At 43.1% G+C, this 26628-nt stretch overlaps 1 protein-coding gene across 1 annotated transcript; it reads right to left on the reverse strand.

Moving 5' to 3' along the window:
• Positions 1–270: 270 nt before the first annotated feature.
• On the reverse strand, positions 271–25509 carry stoml3b (stomatin (EPB72)-like 3b). Its single transcript, NM_001139990.1, is given in 7 exon segments — positions 271–1147; positions 2196–2330; positions 4379–4582; positions 8405–8487; positions 9229–9301; positions 10890–10996; positions 25363–25509. Coding segments are annotated over 7 exon segments (858 nt in total). The 5' UTR covers positions 25430–25509; the 3' UTR covers positions 271–958.
• Between the last annotated feature and the right edge of the window lie 1119 nt (positions 25510–26628).

Below are 26628 nucleotides of genomic sequence, written 5' to 3' on the forward strand. Positions count from 1 at the left end.
TATGCAGTCTACAATCCCCGTTCTGTTCTATGCAGTCTACAATCCCCGTTCTGTTCTATGCAGTCTACAATCCCCGTTCTGTTCTATGCAGTCTACAATCCCCGTTCTGTTCTGAGCTATGCCGTCTACAATCCCCGTTCTGAGCTATGCAGTCTACAATCCCAGTTCTGTTCTGTCCACATAAACCTTTCTGGGATCTTTTATTTCAGCTCATGAAACATGGGACCAGCCCATGTTGCGTTTATATTTTTGTTCAGTATAGATGCTTGATTCTGAATTGTAATTTATTAAGGAAATATCAAAATATAAAGATTACAAAAATAACATTCAATTAAGCAATAAGGCCCGAGGGGTGTGATATACCTCTGGCGTTTGTGATATATGGTGTGATATGGTGTGATATATGGCCAATATACCACCACTAAGGGCTGTTCTTGGGCACGACTAAACGCGGAGTGCCTGGACACAGCCCTTAGCCGTGGTATATTGTCCATGTACCACAATCGCCAGAGGTACCTTATTTCTATTATAAACTGGTTACCAATGTAATTAGAGGAGTAAAAATGTATATTTTGTCATACCTGTGATATACGGTCTGATATACCATGGCTGTCAGCCAATCAGCATTCAGGGCTTGAACCACCCAGTTTATAATATCCAAGAAATTATCAATATAACAGTGTATTTCAAAAATATTTGTTTATAGTTTTTAACAGACTAGAAAGCAATATTTAAAGGGTTTCAATTTCCACCATAACAGACAAATGAAGAAGTCTTGACCATGCAGATATACATTCCCTAAAAGGTCACTGGGTTGTGTTTCATTCCCATCTAATCCTGAAATCTGAAACAATCCTCACAGAAAATAAATGAAACCTCAAATCACCTGAATCAACTAAAACCAACTGGTTGCAATGTTACATTAGACAGGAGCGGTGTGTGGCGAGTTTTGATGACATCACTTCTTCATGAAGTGACTGATGACGTCCATGGGCAGAGGGAAGATGATGGTGGAGTTCTTCTCTGCAGCGATGGTGGTGAGGGTCTGCAGGTAGCGCAGCTGGAGGCCCGACGGAGACTCAGCGATCACCAGAGACGCCTCCTTCAGGGCCCTGGAGGCGTTCATCTCCCCCTCCGCTGCTATCACCTAGAGGGGGAGACAAAGAAGTGGAATGGAACAAAACCTACAGAGGGAGACAACTGGGGGTGTACGGGTGGGTGTGTGTGTGAGAGTGTGAGCCCACCTTAGCCCTGGCCTCCCGGGTGTGTGTGTGTGTGTGTGTGTGTGTGTGTGTGTGTGTGTGTGTGTGTGTGTGTGTGTGTGTGTTAGTGTGTGAGTGTGAGTGTGAGTGTGTGAGTGAGTGAGTGTGAGAGTGAGCCCACCTTAGCCCTGGCCTCCCGGGTGTGAGTGTGAGTGAGTGTCTGAGTGAGTGTCTGAGTGAGTGAGTGTCTGAGTGAGTGAGTGAGTGAGTGAGTGAGTGAGTGAGTGAGTGAGTGTCTGAGTGAGTGTCTGAGTGAGTGAGTGAGTGAGTGAGTGAGTGAGTGAGTGAGTGAGTGAGTGAGTGAGTGAGTGAGTGAGTGAGTGTCTGAGTGAGTGAGTGAGTGAGTGAGTGAGTGAGTGAGTGAGTGAGTGAGTGAGTGAGTGAGTGAGTGAGTGAGTGAGTGTGAGCCCACCTTAGCCCTGGCCTCCCGGGTGTGAGTGAGTGAGTGAGTGAGTGAGTGAGTGAGTGAGTGAGTGAGTGAGTGAGTGAGTGTCTGAGTGAGTGAGTGAGTGAGTGAGTGAGTGAGTGAGTGTCTGAGTGAGTGAGTGAGTGAGTGAGTGAGTGAGTGAGTGAGTGAGTGAGTGAGTGAGTGAGTGAGTGAGTGAGTGTCTGAGTGAGTGTCTGAGTGAGTGAGTGTCTGAGTGAGTGAGTGAGTGAGTGAGTGAGTGAGTGAGTGAGTGAGTGTCTGAGTGAGTGTCTGAGTGAGTGAGTGAGTGAGTGAGTGAGTGAGTGAGTGAGTGAGTGAGTGAGTGAGTGAGTGAGTGAGTGAGTGAGTGAGTGTCTGAGTGAGTGTCTGAGTGAGTGAGTGAGTGAGTGAGTGAGTGAGTGAGTGTCTGAGTGAGTGTCTGAGTGAGTGAGTGAGTGAGTGAGTGAGTGAGTGAGTGAGTGAGTGAGTGAGTGAGTGAGTGAGTGAGTGAGTGAGTGTGAGCCCACCTTCGCCCTGGCCTCCCGGGTGGCCTCTGCCTCTGCAGCCATGGCTCTCTGCAGCTGGTGAGGCAGCTTTACATCCTTAATCTCCACACGCTCCACTTTGATACCCCACGGGTCAGTAGCCTCGTCCAGACTGGCCTATAGGAAGACAGGATATTACAGTAACCCTTTACTACACAGCCCTATTCCACCTCGTCCAGACTGGCCTATAGGAAGACAGGATATTACAGTAACCCTTTACTACACAGCCCTATTCCACCTCGTCCAGACTGGCCTATAGGAAGACAGGATATTACAGTAACCCTTTACTACACAGCCCTATTCCACCTCGTCCAGACTGGCCTATAGGAAGGGAACAGAATATTACAGTAAATTATGTTCACCAAAGGGTGACAAAAAAAACTCTCAACCGGTTAAATGGAGAGGCCAACCCACTTCTCCAGAAGGACATCATGGTCGACAGTGTTGAACGCAGCACTTAAGGACAAGGAGCTGTTTGGCATCTGTGTTGACTCTAAGATCATTTACCACTTTAACTAAGGCTGTCTCATTGCTGTGGTCAGCCCGAGAATCACATTGAATTTCAATTTTTTTTTAAAATAAAGTTAGCACTTTAAAAAAATTATTTAGCTGTTTGAAGACCAATTTCTCCAGAATTTTGCTTAAGAACGAAAGGACGGAGATTGGCTGAAATTTCCTAAGAGATGAAGAATCATGATGACTTTTCCCCAGAAGTGGTTTCATCATAACAGTTCTTAGTGCAGTGGGGGAAAGGTGTCTGTGAACAGGGAGAGATTAACAGTAGCTTGCACTTCTTCAGATGTCATTTAAAAACTGTTTTGGAGAAGGTGTTGGGGGGGATAGGATCGAGAAGGCAGGAAGAAGACTTAAGTTGTGATGTCACTTTGCTGAGCATGTCTGTGTCAACCAGGGTAAATAAATCCATAGACCCTTTGCATGGTAGGCTAAGGCACATGTCATCAAACTTCTCATCAGGTCTTGACTGATACCCAGTCTAACGTTGCTTATCTTATCTCTGAAATATGCGGCAAACTCATCACATTTAGATGTTCATATAGGTTTTGCGGGGGGGGGGGGGGGGATTTATCAGGCCATCAATGGTGGAGAAGAGCACTCTCTAATTATTCTGATCAATAGTGATCAAGTTAGTAAAATGAGCCCGTCTGACATTTCTAACGGTCTTGTTATATATGCCAAGTTGATCTCTCAGAATATAATAATGGACCTGCAACTTTGACTTTCTACACTTCAGTCAGACAGGACCTCAGTTCAGGTTCTTGGTTCCCCTCATAGTCAGACAGGACCTCAGTCAGGTTCTCGGTTCACCTCATAGTCAGACAGGACCTCAGTCAGGTTCTTGATTCACCTCATAGTCAGACAGGACCTCAGTCAGGTTCTTGGTTCACCTCATAGTCAGACAGGACCTCAGTCAGGTTCTTGATTCACCTCATAGTCAGACAGGACCTCAGTTCAGGTTCTTGGTTCCCCTCATAGTCAGACAGGACCTCAGTCAGGTTCTCGGTTCACTTTATAGTCAGACAGGACCTCAATCAGGTTCTTGGTTCACCTCATAGTCAGACAGGACCTCAATCAGGTTCTTGGTTCACCTCATAGTCAGACAGGACCTCAGTCAGGTTCTTGGTTCCCCTCATAGTCAGACAGGAACTCAGTCAGGTTCTTGGTTCACCTCATAGTCAGACAGGACCTTGGTCAGATTATTGGTTCACCTCATAGTCAGACAGGACCTCAGTCAGGTTCTTGGTTTGAGTGTTCTACAGTGGTAGGTTCTAGGTACGGGGGCCCTAAGTGTGATTTGGTTCACGGCGGAGAGAAATGTTTATTTCCAGCAATTCTACACGTTTTGCCATGGGGCATAGAGCAAATGTTGCTAGACGAACTACCAATAGAAAAAATTAACATGGCTAATTGTCAGGTAATTGAATGACTGACATAACAAGAAAAACAGCTGATGCACAAACTAATGTAGAAATTGCACATAATGTATTTGACTATTCTTACTCTCAATAAAAAGGTGAGACCCCGACTGAGTTGACAAAAACATATATATTTTTTAACATATTTTTGAGGGGTCGGGGCCCCCTTGCGGCAGTGGGTCCTAATATGCCTGGAGCCGGCCCTGGTTTCAGGTTTCTAGGGTTCTGTACCTGCATACTGTGTGAGATGCCCTCGCGGTCTGATAACAGCTCCGCCAAGTTCTTGGTTCCCAGGACATTCCTCAGGGTGGTCTGGGCCAGGAGACGGGTGGAGAAGTCAGCGTTGGACACGTTAGCCACCGAGGAGATGGGGTCGCTCACCCGGAAGTACACCACCCCATCAACACACACTGTCACAGAGTCCTTAGTCAGGATCTACAACACACAAACACAACCACAGAGAGAGAGAGAGAGAAAGAGAGAAAGAGAGAGAGAGAGAGAGAGAGAAAGAAAGAGAGAGAGAGAGAGAAAGAGAGAGAAAGAGAGAGAGAAAGAAAGAGCGAGAGAAAGAGAGAGAGAGAGAGAGAGAGAGAGAGAAAGAGAAAGACAGTGATGCTGTTATCATCAAGGCTGAAGAATGTTATTATATGAAGATAAGATATACAGTGTCAGTCAAAATTTTAGAACACCTACTCATTCAAGGGTTTTTCTTAGTTTTTACTATTTTCGACATTGTAGAATAATAGTGAAGACATCAAAACTATGAAATAACACATATGGAATCATGTAGTCACCAAAAACAAATATAAATATATTTTGTACTTTAGATTCTTCAAAGTAGCCACCCTTTGCCTTGATGACAGCTTTGCACACTCTTGGCATTCTCTCAACCAGCTTCACCTGGAATGCTTTTCCAACAGTCTTGAAGGAGTTCCCACATATGCTGAGCACTTGTCGGCTGCTTTTCCTTCACTCTGTGGTCCAACTCATCCCAAACCCTCTCAACGGGTTGAGGTCGGGTGATTGTCAATCACAACATTCTTATTGGCAGACTCAACTGCCTTGGGTTCTCAAATGATTGCCTCGCCTGGTTCACCAACTACTTCTCAGACAGAGTTCAGTATGTCAAATCAGAGGGCCTGTTGTCCGGACCTCTGGCAGTCTCTATGGGGGTGCCACATGGTTCAATTCTCATGCCGACTCTTTTCTCTGTATACATCAATGATGTCGCTGGTGAGTCTATGATCCACCTCAATGCAGACGACACCATTCTGTATACTTCTGGCCCTTCTTTGGACACTGTGTTAACTAACCTCCAGACGAGCTTCAATGCCATACAACTCTCCTTCCGTGGCCTCCAACTGCTCTTAAATGCAAGTAAAACTAAATGCATACTATTCAATCGATCGCTGCCCACACCCGCCCACCCGACTAGCATCACTACTCTGGATGGTTCTGACTTAGAATATGTGGACAACTACAAATACCTAGGTGTCTGGTTAGACTGTAAACTCTCCTTCCAGACTCACATCAAACATCTTCAATCCAAAGTAAAATCTAGAATTAGCTTCCTATTTCGCAACAAAGCATCCTTCACTCATGCTGCCAAACATACCCTCGTAAAATTGACCATCCTACCGATCCTCGACTTCGGCGATGTCATTTACAAAATAGCCTCCAACACTCTACTCAACAAACTGGATGCAGTCTATCACAGTGCCATCCGTTTTGTCACCAAAGCTCCATATACTACCCACCACTGCGACCTGTACGCTCTCGTTGGCTGGCCCTCGCTTCATACTCGTCACCAAACCCACTGGCTCCAGGTCATCTACAAGACCCTGCTAGGTAAAGTCCCCCCTTATCTCAGCTCACTGGTCACCATAGCAACACCCACCTGTAGCACGCGCTCCAGCAGGTATATCTCACTGGTCATCCCCAAAGCCAATTCCTCCTTTGGCCGCCTTTCCTTCCAGTTCTCTGCTGCCAATGACTGGAACGAACTGCAAAAATCACTAAAGCTGGAGACTCTTACCTCCCTCACTAGCTTTAAGCACCAGCTGTCAGAGCAGCTCACAGATCACTGCACCTGTACAGAGCTCATCTGTAAACAGCCCATCTATCTACCTACCTCATCCCCACACTGTATTTATTTATTTATTTATCTTGCTCCTTTGCAACCCAGTATCTCTACTTGCACATTCATCTTCTGCACATTCTACCATTCCAGTGTTTAATTGCTATATTGTATTTACTTCACCACCATGGCCTATTTATTGCCTTATCTCCCTTATCTTACCTCATTTGCACTCACTGTATATAGATTTTTCTACTGTACGTTTGTTTACTCCATGTTTAACTCTGTGTTGTTGTATGTGTTGAACTGCTTTGCTTTATCTTGGCCAGGTCGCAGGTGCAAATGAGAACTTGTTGTCAACTAGCCTACCTGGTTAAATAAAGGTGAAATAAAAAATAAATAAAAAATGGTGGATGCCAGGTCATCTGATGCAGCACTCCATCATTCTCCTTCTTGGACAAATAGCCCTTACACAGCCTGGAGGTGTGTTTTGGGTCATTGTCCTATTGAAAAACAACCAAACGGGATGACATATCGCTGCAGAATGCTGTGGTAGCCATGCTGGTTAAGTGTGCCTTGAATTCTAAATAAATCACAGACAGTGTCACCAGCAAAGCAACCCCACACCATCACACCTCCTCCTCCTCCATGCTTCACGGTGGGAACCATACATGCAGAGATCATCCTTTCACCTACTCTGCGTCTCACAAAGACACATTGGTTGGAACCAGAAATCTCAAATTTGGACTCATCAGACCAAAGGACAGATTTCCTTCGCTCTAACGTCAATTGCTTGTGTTTCTTGGCCCAAGCAAATCTCTTCTTATTATTGGTGTCCTTTAGTAGTGGTTTCTTTGCAGCAATTCGACCTCTGAACATTTGATGTTGAGATGTGTCTGTTACTTGAACTCTGAGAAGCATTTATTTGGACTACAATTTCTGAGGCTGGTAACTCTAATGAACTTATCCTCTGCAGCAGAGGTAACTCTGGGTCTTCCTTTCCTGTGGCGGTCCTCATGAGAGCCAGTTTCATCATAGCGCTTGATGGTTTTTGTGACTGCACTCGAAGAAACTTTCAAAGTTCTTGAAATGTTCCGTATTGACTGACCTTCATGTCTTAAAGTAATGATGGACTGTTGTTTCTCTTTGCTTATTTGAGCTGTTCTTGCCATAATATGGATTTGGTCTTTTACCAAATAGGGCTATCTTCTGTATACCACCCCTACCTTGTTACAACACAACTGATTGGCTGAAACGCATTAAGGAGGAAAGACATTCCACAAATTAACAAGACACACCTCTTAATTGAAATGCATTCCAGGTCTCATGAAGCTGGTTGAGAGAATGCCAAGATTGTGCAAAGCTGTCAACAAGGCAAAGTATGGCGACTTTGAAGAATCTCAAATATAAAATATTTTTTGATTACTACATGATTCCATATGTGTTCTTTTATAGTTTTGATTAAATGGGTGTACTTCCTGGTTGGTATAGGTCCTACCTCCTGATTTATTTAACAGTTTATTTAACGGGGGTGTACTTCCTGGTTAGTATAGGTCCTACCTCCTGATTTATATAACAGTTTATTTAACGGGGGTGTACTTCCTGGTTGGTATAGGTCCTACCTCCTGATTTATATAACAGTTTATTTAACGGGGGTGTACTTCCTGGTTAGTATAGGTCCTACCTCCTGATTTATATAACAGTTTATTTAACGGGGGTGTACTTCCTGGTTAGTATAGGTCCTACCTCCTGATTTATATAACAGTTTATTTAACGGGGGTGTACTTCCTGGTTGGTATAGGTCCTACCTCCTGATTTATATAACAGTTTATTTAACGGGGGTGTACTTCCTGGTTGGTATAGGTCCTACCTCCTGATTTATATAACAGTTTATTTAACGGGGGTGTACTTCCTGGTTAGTATAGGTCCTACCTCCTGATTTATATAACAGTTTATTTAACGGGGGTGTACTTCCTGGTTGGTATAGGTCCTACCTCCTGATTTATATAACAGTTTATTTAACGGGGGTGTACTTCCTGGTTGGTATAGGTCCTACCTCCTGATTTATATAACAGTTTATTTAACGGGGGTGTACTTCCTGGTTAGTATAGGTCCTACCTCCTGATTTATATAACAGTTTATTTAACGGGGGTGTACTTCCTGGTTAGTATAGGTCCTACCTCCTGTGGGGGAATGTCGAATGACACGGTTCTCAGGTCCACTTTCACGAAGGAGTCTGTGCACGGCAGAACGAAAAAGATACCTGGAAGAGAGAGAGTTTATTTCTTTACATCGATGTAGATTGAATATTCGCGCGTGCGCACACAACACACATACACATACACAACACAACACAACACACATACACAACACAACACACAACACAACACACAACACACATACACAACACAACACAACACAACACACAACACAACACAACACACAACACACATACACAACACAACACACATACACAACACAACACAACACACATACACAACACACAACACAATGACAGACAGACAGACAGACAGACAGACAGACAGACAGACAGACAGACAGACAGACAGACAGACAGACAGACAGACAGACAGACAGACAGACAGACAGACAGACAGACAGACAGACAGACAGACAGACAGACAGACAGACAGACCAGAGGGACAGCCAGCCAGCCAGCCAGCCAGCCAGCCAGCCAGCCAGACAGACAGACAGACAGACAGACAGACAGACAGACAGACCGACCAGAGGGACAGCCAGCCAGCCAGCCAGCCAGCCAGCCAGCCAGACAGACAGACAGACAGACAGACAGACCGACCAGAGGGACAGCCAGCCAGCCAGCCAGCCAGCCAGCCAGCCAGCCAGCCAGCCAGCCAGCCAGCCAGCCAGACAGACAGACAGACAGACAGACAGACAGACAGACAGACAGACAGACAGACAGACAGACAGACAGACAGACAGACAGACAGACAGACAGACAGACAGACAGTGACTGGTCTTTTACCTGGTCCCTTAGCCTTCCGGTCTGTAATACGGCCCAGCCTGAAGATGACAGCACGTTCATACTCCTGAACTATCTACAACACACACACACACACAACACATCACAACACAAATAGTTAAATATAGAACATAACTTGGTAGATTAGAGGTATCTGTAGTTAGAGGTATCTGTAGTTCTGTAGGTAACGTGGGTAAAGTAGTTGATGTGTCGGTCTACAGTACAAACAGCATGGTGACGTTGGTAGCTGAGAAGCTCAGTATAAATTGGCCAGTAAGTTACTGTAATTATTTTTTACATTACAGCTACTGTAATCCTTTTTATGGTAATCCATTTTACTGTACCAAAAATGGTACATTAATCTAATTTACAGTATATTACTGGAATTACCCATGCAGCGACACATTACCCAGTGTTTCTTTGCAAGTTAACATGTTTACATTTAGATTGTAATTTAGTCATTTAGCAGGCACTACAGTCATCCAAGCAAGGTTGATAAAGGAAAAACATATCACAGTCACAGTGTAACCGATGTGAAATGGCTAGTTAGTTAGCGGTGGTGTAACCGATGTGAAATGGCTAGTTAGTTAGCGGTGGTGTAACCGATGTGAAATGGTTAGTTAGTTAGCGGTGGTGTAACCGATGTGAAATGGCTAGTTAGTTAGCGGTGGTGTAACCGATGTGAAATGGCTAGTTAGTTAGCGGTGGTGCGCGCTAATAGCGTTTCAATCGGTGACGTCACTCGCTCTGAGACTTGAAGTAGGGTTTCCCCTTGCGTTGCAAGGGCCGCGGCTTTTGTGGCGCGATGGGTAACGATGCTTCGGTGGGTGTCAGTTGTTGATGTGTGCAAGGGTCCCTGGTTCGAGCCCAGGTTGGGGCGAAGAGAGGGACGGAACCTACACTGTTACAATAGCAAGTAAAAAAAAGGTGAAAATGTTCAGTAACAGAAAACTTTTACTTGCTATTACTGTAATTGTCACGGTCGTGATAACGGACGGCACCAAGGCGCAGCGTGATGACAGTTCCACATCTTTATATTAACAAGAGAAACTTCAGCACAAACAATAAACGAACAACGACACGTGACCTACGTGGTGCTACACGCACAAACACAAAACAATAATCCCACAATGCAGGTGGGAACAGGGACGCCTCAAGTATGATCCCCAATTAGAGACAACGATAATCAGCTGCCTCTAATTGGGAACCATACCAAGAGCACCAACATAGAAATATATATACTAGAACACCCTCTAGTCACGCCCTGACCTACTACACCATAGAGAAACCCGAGGGCTCTCTATGGTCAGGGCGTGACAGTAATATATACTTTTTTTTTTATCAACCTTTGTTAAATGTAAGTTGCTAAGGACAAGAATGCCCGTTAAATTACCAAAATGTATATGTAAAAAATATAATCCTGCAAAGAACACTGGGTTGGTTATGTGTCGCTGCATGGGTCATTCCAGTAATATTCTATAAATTGGATTATAGTACAATTTTTGGTACAGTAAAATGGATTACAGTAGCTGTACTGTAAAATAAATTACAGTAACTTACTGGCCAATTACTGGCAGTGATGCAACATTCTACAGTGCATCTTTAAGTGGAATTAAGACGCGCGTTCTATTCATTCTACGGACATTGTTCCGTGTCTTACTCACCTTTATACAGAACCAGATGGTGAAGGGGAACAGGGAGAAGACGAACAGACCAGAGAGGATCACAATGAGCCAGCCACAGCAACCTAGGCTCCCTGAACCAACATCAGCTGAGAGAGAGAGAGAGAGAGAGAGAGAGAGAGAGATAGAGAGAGAGAGACGAGAGAGAGAGAGAGAGAGAGAGAGAGAGAGAGAGAGAGAGAGAGAGAGAGAGAGAGAGAGAGAGAGAGAGAGAGAGAGACGAGAGAGAGAGAGAGAGAGAGACAGAGAGAGAGATAGAGAGAGAGAGAGAGAGACAGAGAGAGAGAGAGAGAGAGAGAGAGAGAGAGAGAGAGAGAGAGAGAGAGAGAGAGAGAGAGAGAGAGAGAGAGAGAGAGAGAGAGAGAGAGAGAGAGAGAGAGAAGAGAGAGAGACAGAGAGAGAGAGGAGAGAGACGAGAGAGAGAGAGAGAGAGAGAGAGGAGAGAGAGACGAGAGAGAGAGAGAGAGAGAGAGAGAGGAGAGAGAAATTACATGTTAGCATTTGTTGTAAATGGCTAGTTTAAGAAAACCAAAGTTTGGATTGGAGTCACTTCTTGTCTATATAGACTACTGTCAAGGTAAGAAATATATAAATGTAAAAATCACTGATCCCTTTACTACAGTGAGCTGTATAGTGTATTGTACGATCTACTCTGAACAAAAATATCAATGCAACAATTAAAGTGTTGGTCTCATGTTTCATGAGCTGAAATAAAAGATCCCAGTACGCACAAAAAAAGCTTATTTCTCTCAAATGTTGTGCACAAATTTGTTTACCTCCCTATTAGGGAGTATTTTTCCATTGCCAAGATAATTCATTCACCTGACAGGTGTGGCATATCAAGAAGCTGATAAAACTGCATGATCCTTACACAGGTGCACCTTGTGCTGGGGCCTGTAAAAGGCCACTGAAACATGTGCAGTTTTGTCACAACACAATGCCACAGATGTCAACATTTTTGAGGGAGCATGCAATTGGCATGCTGACTGCAGGAATGTCCACTAGAGTTCATTTCTCTACCATAAGCCACATCCAACGTTGCTTTAGAGAATTTGGCAGTACGTCCAACCGGCCTCTCAACCGTAGACTACGTGTACGGCGTCGTGTGGGCGAGCGGTTTGCTGATGTCAACGTTGTGAACAGAGACCCCCATGGTGGCGGTGGGGTTACGGTATGGGAAGGTATAAAGCTACGGACAATGAACACAATTGCATTTTATCGCAGAAAATTTGAATGCACAGAGATACCGTGACGAGATCCTGAGGCCCATTGTCATGCCATTCATCCATCACCTCATGTTTCTGCATGATAATGCATGGCCGCATGTCGCAAGGATCGTTCATAATTCCTGAAAGCTGAAAATGTCCCAGTTCCTAAATGGCCTGCATACAGTACTCACCAGACATGTAACCCATTGAGCATGTTTGGGATGCTCTGGATCGACGTGTACGACAGCGTGTTCCAGTTCCCAGCAATATCCAGCAACTTCACACAGCCATTGAAGAGGAGTGGGGACAACAATCCCCAGGCCACATTTAACAGCCTGATCAATTATATGTATCGTGCTGCATGAGGCAAATGGTGGTCACACCAGATACTGACTGGTTCTCTGATCCACTCCCCTACTATCTGTGACCAACAGATGAATATCTGTATTCCCAGTCATTTAATGATTAGCAACCTAATGAATTTATTTCAAATGACTGATTTCCTAATAACTGTAACTAAGTAAATCTTTGAAATTGATGCATGTTGTGTTTATATTTTTGTTCAATATATATATATATATATATTTGGTATTTTATTAGGATCCCCATTAACTGTTGCGAAAGCATCAGCTATTCTTCCTGGAGTCGACACAAAACATGAAACATAATACAAAATGACATAATACAGAACATTAATAGACAGGAACAACTCATGGACAGAACTATGTACACTAAACGTAAAAATGGCACACATAACCTACATATCACTGCATACACACAAAATATCTAGATCAAATAGGGGAGAGGCGTTGTTTTATGAAAGCAGGTTTGCTGTTCATTTGTGCAATCTGAGATGGAAGGAAGTTCCATACAATAAGTTCTCTATATAATTCTGTACGCTTTCTTGAATTTGTTCTGGATTTGGGGACAGTGAAAAGACCCCTGGTGGCATGTCTGGTGGGGTAAGTGTGTGTGTCAGAGCTGTGTGTAAGTTGACTACGCAAACAATTTGGAATTTTCAATACATTAATGTTTCTTATAAAAAATAAGAAGTGATTCAGTCAGTCTCTCCTCAACTCTTAGCCAAGAGGTGGCCATGGCAGAACACTGACATTCCTGTCTTGCAGAAAATCACGCACAGAATGAACAGTATGGCTGGTGGCATTGTCATGCTGGGGGGTCATGTCAGGGTGAGCCTGCAGGAAGGGTACCACATGAGGGAGGAGGATGTCTTCCCTGTAACGCACAGTGTTGAGATTGCCTGCAATGACAACAAACTCAGTCCGATGTTGCTGTGACACACCGCCCCAGACCATGACGGACCCTCCACCTCCAAATCGATCCCGCTCCAGAGAACAGACCTCGGTGTAACGCTCATTCCTTCGACAATAAATGCAAATCCGACCATCACCCCAGGTGAGACAAAACTGCGACTCGTCAGTGAAGAGCACTTTTTGCCAGTCCTGTCTGGTCCAGCGACGGTGGGTTTGTGCCCATAGGCGACGTTGTTGCCGGTGATGTCTGGTGAGGACCTGCCTTACAACAGGCCTACAAGCCCTCAGTCCAGCCTCTCTCAGCCTATTGCGGACAGTCTGAGCACTGATGAAGGGATTGTGCGTTCCTGGTGTAACTCAGGCAGTTGTTGTTGCCATCCTGTACCTGTCCCGCAGGTGTGGTGTTCAGATGTACCGATCCTGTGCAGGTGTTGTTACACGTGGTCTGCCACTGCGAGGACGATCAGCGGTCCGTCCTGTCTCCCTGTAGCGCTGTCTTAGGCGCCTTACAGTACGGACATTGCAATTTATTGCCCTGGCCAAATCTGCAGTCCTCATACCTCCTTGCAGCATGCCTAAAGCATGTGACCTTAATTGCCTACCGTCTGTAAGCTGTTAGTGTCTTAACGACCGTTCCACAGGTGCATGTTCATTAATTGTTTATGGTTCATTGAACAAGCATGGGAAACAGTGTTTAAACCCTTTACAATGAAGATCTGTGAAGTTAATTGGATTTTTACGAATTATCTTTGAAAGACAGGGTCCTGAAAAAGGGACATTTCTTTTTTTGCTGAGTTTAGCTCTGAATCCACGATATGACAGAGGTTGAAAAGCCATAAAACATACGATTTTCTCAACAACAGGTTATGGCCAATTGTAACGATTTTTTGTTTGAATATGTAGCGGAGTCAGGCGCAGGACACAGGTATGAGTGCAAAACAGTCTTGTTTACTCAAGAACACAATCAAAAAATCTCCAACAGGGTGAGGAGAAACACCTCCAACCATCACTGAACAAAGAACAATCACAAAACAGAAAGGGAAGCCAGAGGGTTAAATAGGGAACATAATAAGGGAATTGAAAACAGGTGTGTATAATTAAGACAAAACAAAACGAACAGGGAAACATGGATCGGTGGTGACATCGACCGCCGAACGCCGCCCGAACAAGGAGAGGGGCCGACTTAGGCGGAAGCCGTGACACCAATAATAAAAAATAGAAATCTAACAGTACAGCTCCCACAATCTCCTTATTCTCAATGTCTTTCAACCAATCATCAGTCATTTGTGTCAGTGCAGTACATGTCGATTGCCCTTCTCTATACTCATGCTGAAAGTCTGTTGTTCATTGGTTGGTCAAACAGTATTATATCCATCAGTTTGCTAAGAGCTGGCAGCTGATCGGTCTGCTGTTAGAACCTGTAAAGGCCGCTTTACCACTCTTGGGTAGCGGAAATGACTTTGTCTTCCCTCCAGGCCTGAGGACAAAGACTTTCCTCTCAGCTCAGATTAAAGATATGACAGATAGAAGTGGCTATAGAGTCAGATACCGTCCTCAATAGCTTTCCATCTAAGTTGTCAATGCCAGGAGGTTTGTCATTATTAGGTCGATAACAATTTTTGCACCTTTCCCAAACTAACTTTACAAAATTCAAACTTAAAATGCTTTTCTTTCATTATTCGGTTTTTTTTTAATGCGTGAATTCGATAACTCGTTGTTGGCATTTCTTACCTAAGTTTGCCCAATTTGCCAAATATTTGGAAACATCAAATGGTTTTGTGATGAATTTGTCTTTCTGCCCATAATTTAATTTGAAGTATTCCAAAACATTTTTTTTTCCCACCATTCTTTATATAATTCATCTTGGCTTCATAATACAGTTTATTCTTCTTTTTGTTCAGTTTAGTCACATAATTTCTCAATTTCCAGTAAGTCAGCCAGTCAGTTATTCAACACTCATTTTGCCCCCATCTCTTTCAACCATACCGTTTTCCAATTCCTCATCAATCCATGGAGCCTTAACAGTTCTAACAGTCAGTTTCTTAACAGGTCCATTTTTATTTTATTGTTTATCAATAACTGGAAGAAACTATTTCCTAAATGTATCAAGTGCAGCGTCTGGATGCTCCTCATTACACACATCAGACAAAACAAATATTTGTTATATCTTCTAGTCTAGGATGGTAGTGATCACACCGTGCTTCTACACCTGCATTACTTGCTGTTTGGGGTTTTAGGCTGGGTTTCTGTATAAGCACTTTGAGATGTCAGATGATGTAAGAAGGGCTTTATAAATACATTTGATTTGAACACACGAGCACACATACAGGTCTGTTTACTTCTGAAGTAACATCATAATGCTATCACCTCTTCAAGGAATACCTGGGATAGGATAAAGTAATCCTTCTAACCCCCCCCTTAAAAGATTTAGATGCACTATTGTAAAGTGGTTGTTCCACTGGATATTATAGGTGAATGCACCAATTTGTAAGTCGCTCTGGATAAGAGCGTCTGCTAAATGACTAAAATGTAAAATGTAAATGTATCTGGTGATGAAGACATTAGCGGAGGGAGGGGTTTTATGATGTAGCATAGCATAATGCTATCTGGTGATAAAGACATTAGCGGAGGGAGGGGTTTTATGATGTAGCATAGCATAATGCTATCTGGTGATGAGGGAGGGGTTTTATGATGTAGCATAGCATAATGCTATCTGGTGATGAGGGAGGGGTTTTATGATGTAGCATAGCATAATGCTATCTGGTGATGAGGGAGGGGTTTTATGAAGTAGCATAGCATAATGCTATCTGGTGATGAGGGAGGGGTTTTATGAAGTAGCATAGCATAATGCTATCTGGTGATGAAGACATTAGTGGAGGGAGGGGTCTGCCCTTCACATTTCCTGTATAGCCCTGAGACACACACACACACACACACACACACACACACACACACACACACACACACACACACACACACACACACGGTCAAGGCCAGTAAAGGTTGTGTTATCCAACAAAGCGTCATGTGCTCCCTCCCTCTAGATGAAAGATACATAAATACCACGTGTTGTTACAGTTGGGGTGACTCATCTCAGCATGGGTTCACTACAGATGTAGGATCTTCATTTGATCATCCTGTTGTTGAAGGAATTGTAGTGTATTCCATGTTTTAAAAAGGTTTCTAAAGTTTGTAATTTCCCATTTAAAATGTCAGACTTGATTTACCCTAATACATTTTTTTTTATCAACCCCTACCAAAAAATTCCATCAATTATAATCCACATAATGATCCACATTTCCTGTTGCTGAAGGATACATTTTTCTGCTTTGTGAAACTGACTCAAATTAAGATACGGCATCTGTAATGGTTTGAGCTCATGGAAATATACTATCTGAGAAAATCAGATGAAACCGTCTCCTAAACCAAACCCAGGCTGTGTGTCACATACACAATGTCAACATTAACGTTAGTCGATTACTGTGTAGTTATGCTATTCATAGTGTGTGTTGACCAACGTTTGATAACATTGCTTGCTTAATCAGTCCGTATCTTTTAAATTAGTCTATTGAATTACAGTGACTACCGACAAAACCTCCTGTTTGTTTCCACATGATAGTCCCTATTATAATCAGTCAATAGGAATGTATGGTTCCTGGGCTATTTTCCTCACTACTGATAGCTCTGTTTTGCTAAATGTCACTTCAGCCAGAGAAGATATTTTCCCACTGTACAAAAGTCCAGTGGGTAGGCCTATATTGTGTAAAAGTCTTTCACTTCCCCCAATGGAAAACACAAGCTCAAATTTCCCGTCAACTTTCTAACTTTTTCTTCTACATTGACTTCTGTTATTGGTAAAGACTTTTTTTTTTACAGTGGTAGTTAGCCTGTTTCAGTCTCAAACGTTTACCGCCGTTCCGCTGAACCATATGACACAATTATCATAATAGAACACTATATAAGCAATTTCTTCCCATTTAGATCATATATATAGAGACATACAGTGGTGAGTGCATACATTTTGGTCCTCTGTGGAAATTGAACCCACAATCCTGGCATTGAAAGTGCCTTGCTCTATTAACTGAGCCACAGGGGAGAAACACTACAGAGACGGACGGAGTGGCCCACAGTGATCTGTCCTGTCCTCTCTCGTATTACAGTACCTTCACAAAGTATTCATACCCCTTGACTTAGTCCACATTTTGTTGTGTTACAGGCTGAACACAACATAATGGATTGAAAATATTATGTTCTCTCACCCATCTACACACAATACCCCTATAATGATAAAGTGAAAATGTTTTTTGAAATGTTTGCACATTTATTGAAAATGAAATATAGAAATATCGAATTTACATAAGTATTCACACCCCTTGAGTCAATACATGTTAGAATCACCTTTGGCAGCGATTACAGCTGTGAGTCTTTCTGGGTAAGTCTCTAAGAGATTTGCACACCTGTACATTATTGTACAATACTTCTTCAAGCTCTGTCAAACTGATTATTGATCATTGCTAGACAGCCATTTTCAAGTCTTCTCATAGATTTTCATGCCGATTTAAGTCAAATCTGTATCTAGGCCACTCAGGAAAATGCAGTGTTGTCTTGGTAAGTAACTCCAGTGTATATTTGGCCTTGTGTTTTAGGTTATTATCCTGCTGAAAGGTGAATTCCTCTCCCAGTGTCTGGTGGAAAGCAGACTGGACCAGGTTTTTCTCCAGGATTTTGCCTGTGCTTAGCTCCATTACGTTTTTTTGTATCCTAAAAAAAACTCCCTAGTCCTTGCCGATGACAAGCATACCCATAACATGATGCAGCCACCAACATGCTTGAAAATATGAAGAGTGGTACTCAGTAATGTGTTGTGTTGGATTTGCCCCAAACATAACACGGTGTATTCAAGACATAAAGTTAATTTCTTTGCCACATTTTTTGCAGTTTTACTTTAGTGCCTTGTTGCAAACAGGATACATATTTTGGAATATTTTTATTCTGTACAGGCTTCCTTCTTTTTACTCTGTCAGTTAGGTTAATATTGTGGAGTAACTACAATGTTGTTGATCCATCCTCAGTGTCCTATCACATACATTAAACTCTGTAACTGTTTTAAAGTCACCATTGGCCTCATGATGAAATCCCTGAGCTGTTTCCTTCCTCTCCGGCAACTGAGTTAGGAAGGACACTTGTATCTTTGTAGTGACTGGGTGTATTGATACACCATCCAAAGTGTGCGCCTGAGTGGCACAGTGGTCTAAGGCACTGCATTTCAGTGCAAGAGGCGTCACTACAGTCCCTGGTTTGAATCCAGGCTGTATCACATCTGGCTGTGATTGGGAGTCCCATAGGGCAGTGCACAGTTGGCCAGAGTAGGCCGTCATTGTAAATAGAAGAATCTGTTCTTAAATGACTTGCCTGGTTAAATAAAAAATAACTTCCCATCTACCAATAGGTGCCCTTCTTTGCAAAGCATTGGAAAACCTCCCTGGTCTTTGTGGTTGAATCTGTGTTTGAAATTTACTGCTGGACTGAGGGACCTTACAGATAATTGTATGTGTGGGATACAAAGGATGAGGAAGTCCTTCAAAAATCATGCTAAACCCTATTATTGCACACAGAGTGAGTCCATGCAAATTATTATGTGACTCGTTAAGCACAGTTTTACTCTCGAACTTGCCATAACAAAGGGGTTGAATACTTATTGACTCAAGACATTTAACCTTCTCATTTGTAATTAATTTATAAAAACATAATTTCAGTTTCACATAGTCTAATATGATGTGTTGTATGCAGCATCTGTATCTGTGGTAAAATTCACACTGTAAACCTTACAAAGGGTTGGAACTAAGCTGGTGTCATGTGATCAATGTATTAATCATTCCAACACATGAGGATAATAACAGACCGACATTACTGATTATGATGATTGCCTAGACCCTGAACCTGGGGAGATAAACCTCCTGGAGGTTTTAACTCCAACCCTGTTCCTGGAGAGATAAACGTCCTGTAGGTTTAACTCCCACCCTGTTCCTGGAGAGATACCCTCCAGTAGGTTTTAACTCCAACCCTGTTCCTGGAGAGATACCATCCTGGAGGTTTTAACTCCAACCCTGTTCCTGGAGAGATACCCTCCTGTAGGTTTTAACTCTAACCCTGTTCCTGGAGAGATAAACGTCCTGTAGGTTTAACTCCCACCCTGTTCCTGGAGAGATACCCTCCAGTAGGTTTTAACTCCAACCCTGTTCCTGGAGAGATACCCTCCTGTAGGTTTTAACTCCAACCCTGTTCCTGGAGAGATACCCTCCTGTAGGTTTTAACTCCAACCCTGTTCCTGGAGAGAAACCCTCCTGGAGGTTTTAACTCCAACCCTGTTCCTGGAGATAAACCTCCTGGAGGTTTTAACTCCAACCCTGTTCCTGGAGAGATACCCTCCTGTAGGTTTTAACTCCAACCCTGTTCCTGGAGATCTACCCTCCTGTAGGTTTTAACTCCAACCCTGTTCCTGGAGAGATACCCCTCCTGTAGGTTTTAACCCTGTTCCTGGAGAGATACCCTCCTGTAGGTTTTAACTCCAACCCTGTTCCTGGAGAGATCATCCTGGAGGTTTTAACTCCGACCCGAGTGGTAACAAACTAGAATCAAGTGCGTTAGATTAGGATGGTTGCTCTCCAGGAAGGGTAGCTATCCAGGAAATGTAAAATGGTTAAGGTTAAGGTTAGGAAAGGGATTATTCATGAATTCACTTTCTGGCTGAAGTGCATGAGAAAGAATCCACCTGACCTAAAAAAGCATCATCAATGTCTATCCTCAACTCTACATAAAAACACAAGCCTGTCAGACCTGTTAGCTACTGAAATAATGTGGAAAACACACGGTCACACAATCTACCAATCTACCTGTGGAATGAATACACTTTATCATTATGACTGCATTAGGCTAATAGGCACTCACCTAACGTTATCAGGGAATGATCGGCTGGGAATGTTTAAAGTCTCGACAAAAACACTATGGGATGAAAGCATTGTGTCGTGTAGCTATTATACACATAGCCTGGGTAACACTTTATCTCCCCTCCGTTGACTGGGTATTTACCGTACCTGCAGAGTCTACTCTGTAGGCTAATCATTAGAGATAGATAGATATGTGTACTAATGGGGCCTTCCTGGTACCTAGCACTTCCTGGTACCTAGCACTTCCTGGTACCTAGCACTTCAGTATTTAACTCAAGTGATAGCTCTATACCTGCCTTAGCCGACACCACATGGTACAGGATAGTGGTGCTTGTGTTTTAAAAAGCTCAGGTTAAAGAGATTCTCCATAAGATTTGTATATTTTTTTGGTGGGGGGGGGGGAGTAGTTCTGAAATTAGCGCTCTAAAGCGAAAACGAGTTCCTGGAAAATGCATACTACAGTATGTCATATGTTGGGGAAATGGCTCTGCGCAACTTCCTGAAAACAGTCGCTTTCAAACCGGAAAACAGTCGCTTTCAAACCGGAAAACAGTCGCTTTCAAACCGGAAAACAGTCGCTTTCAAACCGGAAAACAGTCGCTTTCAAACCGGAAAACAGTCGCTTTCAAACCAGAAAACAGTCGCTTTCAAACCAGAAAACAGTCGCTTTCAAACCAGAAAACAGTCACTTTCAAACAGAGTACAGCCACCTATTTCAGTTCAAGTCAAGCACTAACTATAACATTTATTTAACAACAGCACGTAGCCTAGTAGACTTTTGGTTTTGGCGGATAGAACGCTCTGCACCGTATTGTTGGCTACCAAAACGGGCCAAAACCACTATCCCGCTCCTCTGTCTCTGATCCAACTAGATATAAAGGATAGAAAGATAGCTAAAACCTTATCAACAACCAGAACCACAATAACTACAGACCACAACAACACAACTACAGACCACAACAACACAACTATAGACCACAACACAACTACAACAACACAACTACAGACCACAACAACACAACTATAGACCACAACAACACAACTACTGACCACAACAACACAACTATAGACCACAACAACACAACTACAACAACACAACTACAGACCACAACAACACAACTATAGACCACAACAACACAACTACAGACCACAACAACACAACTATAGACCACAACAACACAACTACTGACCACAACAACACAACTATAGACCACAACAACACAACTACTGACCACAACAACACAACTACTGACCACAACAACACAACTACTGACCACAACAACACAACTATAGACCACAACAACACAACTACAACAACACAACTACTGACCACAACAACACAACTACTGACCACAACAACACAACTATAGACCACAACAACACAACAACACAACTACAGACCACAACAACACAACTATAGACCACAACAACACAACTACTGACCACAACAACACAACTACTGACCACAACAACACAACTATAGACCACAACAACACAACTACAACAACACAACTACTGACCACAACAACACAACTACTGACCACAACAACACAACTACTGACCACAACAACACAACTATAGACCACAACAACACAACTATAGACCACAACAACACAACTACAGACCACAACAACACAACTATAGACCACAACAACACAACTATAGACCACAACAACACAACTACAACAACACAACTACTGACCACAACAACACAACTATAGACCACAACAACACAACTACTGACCACAACAACACAACTATAGACCACAACAACACAACTCCTGACCACAACAACACAACTATAGACCACAACAACACAACTATAGACCACAACAACACAACTACAGACCACAACAACACAACTACAGACCACAACAACACAACTACTGACCACAACAACAACAACACAACTACTGACCACAACAACACAACTACAGACCACAACAACACAACTACTGACCACAACAACACAACTACTGACCACAACAACACAACTACAGACCACAACAACACAACTACTGACCACAACAACAACAACACAACTCCTGACCACAACAACACAACTACAGACCACAACAACACAACTACAGACCACAACAACACAACTATAGACCACAACAACACAACTACAGACCACAACAACACAACTACAGACCACAACAACACAACTACAGACCACAACAACACAACTACAGACCACAACAACACAACTACAGACCACAACAACACAACTACAGACCACAACAACACAACTGCAGACCACAACAACACAACTACAGACCACAACAACACAACTACAGACCACAACAACACAACTATAGACCACAACAACACAACTACAGACCACAACAACACAACTACAGACCACAACAACACAACTACAGACCACAACAACACAACTACAGACCACAACAACACAACTGCAAACCATAATTAACCATCAAAGGGGTCAGGTTACCCTCCCTAAATCCTAACCTTACTACACAGCCCTAAACCCAGAGTCTCAGAAAAGTAAAAGACAGTGTAAAACAGATCAACGTGCGGGCACCCTGACGAAACTACGCTGGCGAATAAATAACCTGCCTCTAACCCTCCGTTCTATTGGCGAACAAATTGGGAGACTAATTCGAGACTCTCCTATCAACGGGACCTGAAGAACTGTCGATGTCAAGCTCTTATGCTTCTCGGAGTGGAGGCTGAATGAGGACATGGATAATATACATCTCTCTGGTTTTTTTATGAATCGCCAAGACCGGACGGCAGACTCAGTTAAGACCAACGGAGGAAGGGTGTGTCTCTTTTAAAAACAGCTGGTGTGTGATCTCTAACGTTAAGGAAGTCTCAAGTTTCTGCTCGCCTGAGGTAGAGTACCTCATGATAAGCTGTAGACCACACTATTTACCAAGAGAGTTTATCTATATTTTTCGTAGCTGTCTATTTACCACCACAGACCGATGCTGTCACTAAGACCGCACTCAATGAGCTGTATAAGGCCATAAGCAAACAAGAAAATGCTCGCCCAGAGGCGGCTCTCCTAGTGGCCGGTGATTTTAATGCAGGGAAAATGAAATCCGTTTTACCTCATTTCTACCAGCATGTCACATGTGCAACTACAGGAGGCAAAACTGTAGACCACCTTTACTCCACACTCAGAGACACGTACAAAGCTCTCCCTCACCCTCCATTTGGCAAATCTGACCATAATTCTATCCTCCTGATTCCTGCTTACAAGCAAAATCTCAAACAGGAAGTACCAGTGACTCACTCAATACAGAAGTGGTCAGATGACACAGATGCTAAGCTACAGGACTGTTTTGCTGCACAGACTGGAATATGTTCCGGGATTCATCCAATGGCATTGAGGAGTATACCACATCAGTCACCTGCTTCATTAGTAACTACATAGACGTCGTCCCCACAGTGACCGTATGTACAGCTAGCCCAACCAGAAGCCATGGGTTATAGGCAACATCTGCACTGAGCGAAAGGCTGGAGATGCTGCTTTCAAGGAGTGGGACATTAATCTGGACGTTTATAAGAAATCCTGCCCTCTGACAAACCATCAAACAGGCGCAGAGTAAATACAGGACTAAGGTTGAATGCTACTATGCCGGCTCAGACGTTCGTCGGATGTGGCAGGGCTTGCAAACTATCACGGATTACAAAGGGAAACCCAGCCGCGAACTGCCCAGTGCTCGCTTCGAGGCAAGCAACACTGAACCATGCATGAGAGCACCCGCTGTTCCGGATGACTGTGTGATCACACTCTCCATAGACGACGTGAGTAAGATCCTAAAAAAAGGTTAACGTTCTGGCCGCAGGGCCAGACGGATTAGCAGGATGCGTACTCAGAGCATGTGCTGACCAGCTGGCTTCACTGACATTTTCAACCGCTTCCTGACCCACTCTGTAATACACTATATATTAAAACGAGACCCTTTCAAAATGAGTGGATTTGGATATTTCAGCCGTTGCTGACAGGTGTCTAGAATAGAGCACACAGCCATGCAATCTCCATAGACAAACATTGGCAGTAGAATGGCCCATACTGAAGAGCTCAGTGACTTTCAATGTGGCACCGTCATAGGATGCCACCTTTCCAACAAGTCAGTTTGTCAAATTTCTGCTCTGCTAGAGCTGCCCTGGTAGACTGTAAGTGTTAAGAAGCATGTACCTGAGCTAGGTAACTGTAACAGGTAAGAACCATGTACCTGAGCTAGGTAACTGTAAGTGTTAAGAACCATGTACCTGAGCTAGGTAACTGTAACAGGTAAGAACCATGTACCTGAGCTAGGTAACTGTAACAGGTAAGAACCATGTACCTGAGCTAGGTAACTGTAAGTGTTAAGAACCATGTACCTGAGCTAGGTAACTGTAACAGGTAAGAACCATGTACCTGAGCTAGGTAACTGTAAGTGTTAAGAACCATGTACCTGAGCTAGGTAACTGTAACAGGTAAGAACCATGTACCTGAGCTAGGTAACTGTAACAGGTAAGAACCATGTACCTGAGCTAGGTAACTGTAAGTGTTAAGAACCATGTACCTGAGCTAGGTAACTGTAACAGGTAAGAACCATGTACCTGAGCTAGGTAACTGTAACAGGTAAGAACCATGTACCTGAGCTAGGTAACTGTAAGTGTTAAGAACCATGTACCTGAGCTAGGTAACTGTAACAGGTAAGTAAGTGTCTGTAAGAATGTAGTGTTGTGAAGAGTCAGTGTACATTGTTACCACTAACAAAGCCAGGTTTGCCCTAAGTAATCTATTATTTAACAACTCCCTGACAACACAGTTTCCATAGAGCAAAGATCAGCTGAGAGAGAGAGAGAGAGAGAGAGAGAGAGAGAGAGAGAGAGAGAGAGAGAGAGAGAGAGGAGAGAAAAGTGGGTAAGAGATTAAAAAAAGAGAGGGAGAGAGTGCAAAGAAGAGTGATTTAAAGAGAGAGAAAGAAACATCGAAGATAGTGTTATAGAGAATATAAGAAAGAGGGAGACATAAAATAGTTAACCTAACGTATTATCTTACCTATCAGATCATCTTTGCTGTTGACTCGTCTCTTCTGACCACTTTCTATCGCACTGTCCATTTCCATGCAACAGCACTGGCTCTCCTCCTTGACTGTGATTGTGAGAGAGAGAGGGTGTGTGTGTGTGAGAGAGAGGGTGTGTGTGTGAGAGAGAGTTGTGTGTGTGTGTGAGAGAGAGAGAGGGTGTGTGTGTGAGAGAGAAGAGCAGCAGCGTTTATAAAGCCTCTCTGTTTATAGGCTCGGCCCAGAGAGGGTGTGGCCTCAGCCCTAACAAACACATTAACAGACTCTATAGGTGTGAAGAGGGAGGCAGGGGAGAGAGAGAGAGAGAGAGAGAGAGAGAGAGAGAGAGAGAGAGAGAGAGAGAGAGAGAGAGAATCAACCAAAGAAACAGAGCAAACTAGAATGCTATTTGGCCCTAAACAGAGAGGACACAGTGGCAGAATACCTGACCACTCTGACTGACCCAAAGTGAAGAAAATCTTTGACTATGTACAGACTCAGTGAGCATTGCTATTGAGATAGCAGACCTCTGTGGCCCGTTGCGATGAGAACAAGGTAACCAGTGGACCACAAACAACATTGTAAATACAACCTATATTTATTTGTTTATTTATTTTCTCTTTCATACTTCAATTACTTGCACATTGTTACAACACTGTACATAGCCAATAATATAAGACTTAAAAATGTCTTTATTATTTAAAAACTTTTGTGAGTGTAATGTTCTCTAATGTCTCCCTTGTTTATTTCACTTTTGTTTATTGTCTATTCCATTTGCTTTGGCAATGTAAACACGTTTCCCATGCCAATAAACCCCTTCGAATTGAATTGAGAGATGTAAACATATACAATATACAAAAGATTGCGCTTGAGGTGGTGTGTCGATATCCAAGCTGAGATAAACTATATATACAAACATACATAATATATAGGATAAACCTACAAATTAGTGGATTTGGCTTTTTATACAATATATGGATTCATTAGGGTCAGACTATAAACATTCAATATATGGAGTCATTATGGTCAAAGATATATTTCCCTTAGTACAAAACCTAATCCAAAAGACACTTTCTCCTATAGCCTGGGGATGTCATTCACAACCCTACCCATTTCAACAGGTGAGGTGACTGTGTGTGTGTGTGTGTGTTTTCCAGCGTTCTCAGTCCCACCAGGGATTACAAGAAAAGGAAGGTATTTCATTATGAAGCTACAGGGACGTAGAAAACTAACTAAATCAGGGACTAAATCGAAATCACATT

Source organism: Salmo salar, chromosome 11 (assembly GCF_965601325.2).
Source record: "Salmo salar chromosome 11, fSalSal1, whole genome shotgun sequence".
In the NCBI taxonomy this organism is placed as follows: Eukaryota; Metazoa; Chordata; class Actinopteri; order Salmoniformes; family Salmonidae; genus Salmo; species Salmo salar.